General features: G+C 45.1%; 1 protein-coding gene across 1 annotated transcript; it reads left to right on the plus strand.

Annotated features, from left to right (window-relative positions):
- Positions 1–7,703: 7,703 nt before the first annotated feature.
- LOC102846717 (ferritin light chain-like) lies at positions 7,704–8,309 on the plus strand. The gene is made up of 2 exons (XM_006896419.1): positions 7,704–8,051; positions 8,097–8,309. The coding sequence occupies exons 1-2, from the start codon at positions 7,704–7,706 to the stop codon at positions 8,307–8,309; spliced, it is 561 nt and encodes a 186-aa protein (XP_006896481.1).
- Positions 8,310–8,897: the final 588 nt, after the last annotated feature.

Genomic DNA, 8,897 nt, shown 5'->3' on the forward strand with positions numbered 1-8,897 from the left:
CACCAACTCAGAGGCTACTGGATGGCAAGGTTTCTTCCGTCAGCCTGGAAACAGCGGCCTTGCTATCATTCCTACTCGGATTAAAGAAGCAACATTAGTGAGTGAGTCATGGGGCCACTAAAGCCGAAATACAGACCTCTTAGTCACTGGGCCCAGGTGTTCTCTGAAGCTGAGTTTTCTTCCTTATGCACCTCCTACCAGGGAATGCAGGGGAACGATGGGCTAGTGTTCTTCCTAAGAGGTGGTTCTCCTGGAAACGAAATCCTAAAGGGAGAGATGATACCAGCAGACCCTCAGCAGAAAGAGCACAGGCTGCTTGGTGCAGCTCAGAGCAGGAACTGCCCGCTTTCATTTCTTGTTGGGGTGACTGATTGATTGTCTGCCACAGGCTGGTTGAAAATGAAGCTGGCTTCCCCACACACTGTCCCAGGGGCCAGGGGCCAAGGGGCACTGACTGCATGGTAGCTGTGCATGATGTGGGGGTGACTGCATGGTAACCATGCATGAGGCAGGAGGTGACTGCATGGTAGCCATTTATGAGGCAGGGGTGGGGTGTCACTGCATGGTCGCCGTGCATGAGGCGGGGTGTGGATGGTACAAGAAGTCTCTAGAAGATTTCATCTTGCTGGGATCCACAATCAACACTCTTGCCACCCGCAGTCAGAAAATCAAAAGACACATTGCATTGGGAAAACAGACTGTCAAAGACCTCTCCAGGGAAGGTCTGGTGGCCTACTGGCAAGAAGCTACACTGCAACACTGAAGGCACATGGTTCAAATCCATCAGATGCTCCACTGGAGAAGGAGGGGCCATTTCCTCCTGTCCCAGTCAGATCTGATTTGATGGTACACAACAAAAAAAGAAATAATTTTTTTAAAAAAGACCTCTCCAGTGTGCTAAAGAGCAAAGATATCAGTTTAGAGACTAAAGCGGGTCTGATCCAGGCCATGGTCTTCTCAATTACTTATTATGCATCTGAAAGCTGGACAATGAATAAGTACAACAGAATAAAAATTAATGCCTTTGAGCTGTGGTTCGGGAGAAGAGTGTTGAACACACCATGGACTGCCAAGAGAATAAACAAATCTGTCTTCCAGAGGGTCAGACCAGGCTGCTCCTTGGAGGCAAGGATTTGAAACTCTGTCTCACACACTTTGGTCATGTTGCCAGGAGGGACCAGCACTTGGAGAAGGACACCACGCTTGCAAGAAAGGGTGGAAGGACAGCGCTGTAGAAGCCGACCCTGGATGAGATGGGTTGACACAGTGACTATGGCAATGGGGCCAGTGTGTGGGAGATGGTGAAGCTGGCTCAGTATAGGGCACGGTTCAGAGCTCTTGTTCACAGAGTCACTAATGAGTCGTAATTGACTTGATAGCTCATAACAATAGATGGAGCAATGAGACACATTCAATCAGTAATCAGTTTGAGAGCACCCACAGGTGGTGTGGTGCATACAGAGTTGCGTTGCTATAGGTGCTAAAGGTGGGGCCGTTCTGCATGTTCAAAATCACCAGCAGCTCCAAAGGAAAACAATGGGCAGTCTCCTTCCATGTGATTTACAGCCTCTGAAAACCCACTGGAGGGTCAACTATGGGTCAGTCCTGACTCCACAGGGATGCCTTTGAGGGTTTGTGTTGCTACTTGTTGTTGTTTGGGGTTTCCCCCCTCCCTCCGCCCGCCCCCGAGAGGAAGCTCAGAAGAAAGGCTGCATAATTTCACTCCAAAAAGCAGCCATTGAGATGTGGTGGAGTACAGCTGTCCTGTGCACTGCAAGGTCACCATGCCTAGGGCCTGGACCATGTTCACCATGCCCCTGGACACCAACTGGTCTGGGTCTTCTTTGTTTTGGGGTTTTTTTTTAGTCTATCCCCCAAGCCTAACCCTAAGTCACTTTTTCTTTTTTTTCACTTTGCAGATGTAATTAAGATGAGGTCACCAGGATGAGCCCTCACCCTTGAGATGACAGATCCGCTTATAAAAAGAGGAGAAGTTACAGCCACAGAAATAAAGCGGTGGCTACATGATGAGGAAGGCAGAGCCTGGAGCAACGAATTTGCAAGCCAAGGAGTGCCAAAGGTAGCTGTTTAATGAAGAAATGATACAGCATTCGATACTATGTGAACACAGTGTATCCTTTCATTCTTGACTGCTTCTTCCATGGGGGTTGACTGTGTGTCCAAGCTATACAAAACCACTGATCGTTCCAACCGCCCCCCCCCCTTCCCATGCTGCAGCCTATTGATCCGGTGGTGAGAGAGTTTGTCTTCTGGATGTCGGGAGGTGAAATCCATACGAAAGTTGTTGTCTTTGATCTTCGGTGAATGCCTTAAGTTCTCTTCGCTCTCATCAAGCAGCTTTCATGTTAACGATGGAAAAACTGAGTCATCGAAAGAGAAGATAGGGCTGCAAAGCCAGAAATTTTCACTCTGTGACAGAAAGGGAAAAAACCCAAATTCTTAAAAGGGGTAAGGGGAAACCGAAACAAAACAAAAACTTTCCGGCCTTGACCCCAGTGCCTGTATCCCAGCTTTTCTCATTTCTGGCCTGTGTGATCATAGGCAAGCCGTCTCACAGCTTTAAACCTCAACCTTCCCCATCTGTTAAACGGGCCTCATCTTCAGTCTCAAAGCGTGGTGAGGGCTTGTTGTGAGCACAGGGCAGGCATGCAGCACACAGTCAAGGGACGTGAGCTCATATTATCACTGCCTTCTTGTTCTAACTCTGTGGTGTGCCAGCTACGCATACCCATTTTGTGGACGTGTAAAGTAAGGCTCCGGAAGTTGAAATCAGTTGGCTGTGGTCTCAGGGCTGAGATCTGTCCACCCCCACCAGGCAGGCGGAACAAGCCTTCACAGCTGAGGAAGATGCAGTAGCCGCAGCCTGGGAGCACCGTGACGTGATGTGATGTGACACGCTGTGGTTGGGACATCTGAGCCAGGTAGCCCTGCCCTGCTGTGAGCCCTCAGCATCACACTCCTAGCACCTCACTGTCAAGCGGGTCACACTTCTGGGCACAGCTGCAGCATCCCCAGGGTGAGCATGGGCCCCGGTTCTCTTTACCAGCAAAGACAATACTGAATACTCACCCTTGGCATCATAGGCCTCAAATGGCTCTTTGAACAGAAAGGAACTGAGACAGGATGGGACAGGATGGGACACCTCACCCTTTGCCTGGGCATCTCTTCTTCAGCCCCTCAGGTCCAGTGAATAGGCACCTCCTCCAGGAAGTGCACCTTGGTGTTTTTGTTTTGTTTTGTTTTCCAAAAAGCTTTTCTTTTTCTAGAAAAAAGTATGCAGAAAGTAAAAATGGATCTTATATCTCCTTCCCTTACCCCTCAAAGATGTCTTCTTATTGAAATCTTGCATTTGAACAAAATTCTGGCCAATAGAATACAGAAGCACATTAAAAAAAAAATTCACCATGACCAAGTGGGATTCATAACAGGTATACAAGGATGGTTCAACAGAAGAAAAACAATCAACATAATTCTCTATATTAACAAAGTAAATAACAAGAAACATATGATCTTAGCAATCGATGCAGAAAAGGCATTTGACAAAATACAACACCCTTTCCTGATAAAGACACCCAGAAAAATTGGAATAGAAGGAAATTTCTGTAACATAGTGAAAAGTACGTAAGCAAAACAAAGAGCCAACATCATTCTCAATGGAGAAAGACCATGGAAAATGGAAAAACATTTTCCTTGCAAACAAGTACCAGACAAGGATGTCCACTGTCATCACTTCTTTTCAATATTATATTGGAAGTGCTTGCTAGGGTAATATGACAAGAGAAGGAAATAATAGGCATCCAGATCAGCAAAGAGATGGTTAAACTGTCATAATATGCAGATGATATGACAGTGTACATAGAAAACTCCAAGGACTCAACAAAAAAACAAAAACAAAAACTGTTAATCGGCCAATTTAGTAGAGTGGCAGGATATAAGCTCAATATCCAAAATCAATAGGACTCCTCTACAGTAGCAAAAAGAACTCAGAGAAGGAAATCAAGAAATCAATACCATTTACAATAGCCAACCACAAATTTGAGATACTTGAGAGTGAACCTAACTAGAGATACAAAAGACCTATACAAAGAAAACTACAGAGCATTTCTGCAAGACATAATGAAACACCTTAAAAAATGGGGAAATGTGCCCTGTTCATGGATAGGAAGACTCAATATTGTGAAAATGACAATCCTATCAAAAGCAATCTACATATTCAACACAATCCCAATCCAGATACCAAATTCCTTTTTCAAGGAGAATGAAAGTAAATTATCACATTTATTTGGAGAGGCAAGAGACCCTGAATAAGCAAAACACTTCTGAGAAAAATTAGTTTGGAGGCATAGCACTCCCTGACCTCAAAACCTACTACACAGCAGTGGTAACCAAAACATGGTACTGGTACAATAACAGGCACATCAGACAATGGAACAGAATTGAGAACCCAGAAACAGACCCAGCTATCAATGGTCAACTCATATTAAACAAAGAAATCAAAGTTTTCAAATGGGGAAATGATAACCTCTTCTACAAATGGTGCTGGCAAAACTGGACTTCCACCTGCAGAAAGCTGAAACAGAATCCACATCTCACACCATACACAAAAATCACCTCAAGGTGGATCAGAGACCTGGGAGTAAAGCCCAAAACCAAAACATTCATAAGAAACAAACTGAGATCAAGCTTAGAAGCACTAGTCCAAGGTATAAAGAGGCTGCCAAATACAACCAGAAATGCACAATCTAAAGAGGATAAAATTGACGCATGGGACCTTCTAAAGAATAAATCCATGTGTGCATCAAAAACTTTTTCCAACAGTGTGAAAAGAAAACCTACAGACTGGGAACAAACGTTTGGTGATTCCATCTCAGACAAGAGTCTTATAACAAAAGTTTACAGACTACTCCCAGGCCTCCACAAGGAAAAGACTGATAACCCAATTACAAAATGGGTGAAAGACACGGAAAGAATTTTCACAGAGGAAAATATTAGAACGGCAAACAGACACATGAAGAAAAACTCTAAATCGCTGATAATAAGAGAGATGCAAATCAAAACCGCAATGAGTTTAACTCACTCAAGTAACAGTGGCAAAGTTTAACAGGGCAGCGAGTAATAAATGCTGGAGAGGATGTGGCGAGAAAAGGAACTCTTATACATTCTTGGTAGGACTGTAAAATGGTACAACCATTCTGGAACGCAGTGTGGCACTTCCTCGAAAAGCTGAACATAGAAATCCCATACAACCAGCTATCCCACTACTTGGAATATACCCTGAGAAAATGAGAACTGAGGCACAAATGGAGATTTGTACACCATTGTTCATAGCACCATTATTCACCATCGCAAGACTATGGAAACAGCCCAAATGTTCAAGCACAAACTAATGGATTGAGAAATGATGGTACATTCACACAATAGAATACTATGCCACACACAGGAACAATGATTTTGTAAATTATTACCTAACTTTGGAGGGACTGGAGAGCATTATGCTGAGTGAACGAACTCAGCCCTACAAGGATATTGTATAAAACCATTATTGTAGGTTGAGTATAAGGGTCCAAGAGGGGTGGGAGAGGTTGGAAGCAGAGGGATGAGGATGTGCAGGGGGAGGGGAGGGATTAATCATGGGGCTGTACAATTTGATGGATGGTAGGTTGAGGGAAATTGAAAGAGTTTGCTCTTGAAACAATGTATTCTAATTTTGTAAATAAACTAGTAGAATTTTTTTTAAACTTGCTTTTGGGTGAGATACTTACTAGAATTTAAGAGTTCATATTGATACATTGTTGTTAGTTAAAAATGAAACCAAACCAACTGTCTTTGAGTGGATTGCAACTCACAGCTACTGTGCAGGACAGAGCAAAACTGGCCCACTGCAATTCTGTCTCCTCTGCCTCCCACAGAGCGGCTGCTGGGTTCGAACAGACAACAGCCTTGGGTCAGCAGCTCTTGTGTTACCCATTCACCACCAGTACTCCTTGTTGAGATTACAGCCAAGACAAGCTATGGCACAAATCTCCTCTGTAACACAGGGGTCACCAAGATTTGGAACTCACTCAACAGGACTGAGTTGGACTGTTGTGGGGTTTTTCATGATATCATGTGTCCACAACTATAATATCATACAGAACAGTCTCACCGCCTTAAAATCACCCTTCACTCCATCTGTTCATCCCTCTCTCTTCTTCCCAGGCCACCTGGCAACCACTGATCACTTTACCAGTTCTATGATTGTGCCTTTTCCAGAATGTTCTATAACTGGAATTGTACAGTATGTTGTTTTTTCAAGACTGGCTTTTACCACTTATTGTTAGGCACTGTCAAATTGGGTAGGACTCATAGCCTAATGCTTAGCAATAGATATTTCAGGACCTACCATGTTTTTCTGGAGCATTGCTGGCTTTGTGATAAGGATCTGTGCTGCCATCCCAAAGGCACACAGTTTGAATCCTCCAGATGCTCTGCAGGACAAAGATGGGTTATCTCACAATCCCAGAGGTACGTGGTTCAAATCCACCAGATGCTCTGCTGAAGAAGGAGGGGGCAATCTCCTCCTGTACCAGTCCGATCTGATTTGACGGTACACAAAAATAATACAATAAAATTTAAAAAAAAAGATGGGTTATCTCTCCCTGCACAATTAAACTGCCCCTGAAAACTCCCTAGAGAGTCAGCTCTGAGTGAGTACCAACTCGACAGTACACATCAACATGTCTTTCTATAAGAAACCATGGCTTTTTCGAAGATGGCACCAAAAGCAAAGAAGGAAGCCCCTGCTCCTCCCAAAACTGAAGCCAAAGCAAAGGCATTAAAGGCCAAGAAGGCAGTCCTGAAGGGCGTCCACAGCCAAAAAAAAAAAAAAGATCCGCACGTCACCCACGTTCCGGCGGCCTAAGATGCTGAGACTCTGAAGGCAGCCCAAATACCCCCGGAAGAGCGCTCCCAGGAGAAACAAGCTTGACCATTATGTCATCATCAAATTTCCCCTGACCACTGAGTCAGCCATGAAGAAGATAGAAGATAACAACAGATTTATGTTCATTGTGGATGTCAAGGCCAACAAGCACCAAATTAAACAAGCTGTAAAGAAGCTCTATGACAATGATGTGGCTAAGGTCAACACTTTGATTAGGCCTAATGGAGAGAAGAAGGCCTATGTTCGACTTGTTCTTGACTATGATGCTTTGGATGTTGCCAACAAAATTGGGATCATCTAAACTGAGTCCAGCGGGCTAATTCTAAATATAAATTTTTCTCACCATAAAAAAGAAAAAGAAAAAAAGAAACCATGTGCCAGGGAACTCTGGTGGCCTAGAGATAAAAAGCTGCACTGCAATCCCAGAGGTGTGTGGTTAGAATCCACCTGATCCTCTGCTGGAGAAGGAGGGACAATCTGCTCTTGTACCAGTCAGATCTGATTTGACGGTTCATGCACAAAATAATAAAATAAAAAATTAAAAAAAAAATTATGGTGGTGAGTTCCCCAGCTGTCCCGTGGATCAGTCTCTTGCTTCAACCTGTTTGGATGGAACAAACCCGGCGACCTCCCCCCTTCCAGCCTCCGACTATCCTCCAGCTTCTTCTCCAGGCGTAGCCTCGGGACCATCTCAACCATCTCCTATTTTCTGTACCAGCTAGCACTTTATTTTTTGTTAGCCCCAAAACCTTGACAAACTATGAACTCTCAGATCCGTCAAATTTATTCCGCCGAAGCAGAAGCTGGCGTCAACCGTCTGGTCAACCTGCACCTGCGGGCCTCTTACACCTACCTCTCTCTGGGTTTTTATTTTGACCGCGATGATGTGGTCTTGGAAGGCGTGGGACACTTCTTCCGCGAGTTGGCGAAGGAGAAGTGCGAGGATGCCGAGCGGTTCTTGAAGCTGCAAAAGCATAGCGGCAGCCGTGTCCTCTTCCAAGATATCCAGAAGCCATCCCAGGATGAGTGGGGTGAAACCCTGGACGCCATGCAAGCAGCGCCGGCCTTGGAGAAAAACCTAAGCCAGGCCCTTCTGGATCTGCACGCCGTGGGTTCCTCCCACACTGACCCCCATCTCTGTGACTTTCTGGAGAACCACTTCCTGGATGAGGAAGTCAAATTGCTGAAGAGGATGGGTGACCATCTGACCAACATTAGAAGCCTGGGCAGCCCCCAGGCTGGGCTGGGCGAGTATCTCTTTGAGCGTCTCACCCTCAAGGTGAGACCTAGGGGTCTGCGGGGACCTGCAGGAGGGAACCTCTGCATCCCGCTGCCATCAGCAGCAAGCTTCTCCATGCTAACCTGATGTAGAATCTTATCTACTCAGAAGCCCTTCGCCCAAGCCTTGGACCAAATGAAACATTAAAGCTTTTTGCAACAGCTGCTAAAAAAAAAAAAACAACAACAACAAAACAAAAAACACATGGTGGCTTGGAGGGTTACATAGTGCAGAGTTGCCAACTGAAAGTCAATGTTCCAAACCCGTGACCCAATCCAGGGAAGCGTGGGAATGAGGGGCAGCCTGCTCCTATTACAGCTCAGTGTCTCAGAGTCGGGGAGCATCCATGGACTGACCTCCACAACACCGGCCATGTGTCTTTCTGAATCTCAACCGCAAACTGCTTCTTTTTGTTAAATAAGATCCCATCGGATGAATGGCCCACGGTGTGTTTATCCAGTCCCGTATTTCAAGACATCTTGGTTGCTTCCCGTTGTCAGCAGTCATTTTTAAAAGCTGCCCTGAACCCTCGCAGTAGAAGGGGTTTGGAAATAGATATTTTAGGGAGAAGGCAGTTTGCTGGATTGTTAGGTAAATGTGGGGAGAAAAGGAGAATATAGGAACAAAAGTTAGTCTCCGGAGAAAGACATCATGTTTGGCCATAAGGTTAGCTAA

The sequence above is a fragment of the Elephantulus edwardii genome, unplaced genomic scaffold (genome assembly GCF_000299155.1).
Source record: "Elephantulus edwardii isolate Elephantulus edwardi_28Jun2011 unplaced genomic scaffold, EleEdw1.0 scaffold00185, whole genome shotgun sequence".
In the NCBI taxonomy this organism is placed as follows: domain Eukaryota; kingdom Metazoa; phylum Chordata; class Mammalia; order Macroscelidea; family Macroscelididae; genus Elephantulus; species Elephantulus edwardii.

Bases quoted from the DNA above. Each gene is read 5' to 3' on its own strand.
- LOC102846717 (XM_006896419.1), top strand. From the start codon at position 7,704: ATGAACTCTCAGATCCGTCAAATTTATTCCGCCGAAGCAGAAGCTGGC. The intron at 8,052-8,096 runs GTGGGTTCCTCC...GACTTTCTGGAG, and splicing joins CCCTTCTGGATCTGCACGCC to AACCACTTCCTGGATGAGGA.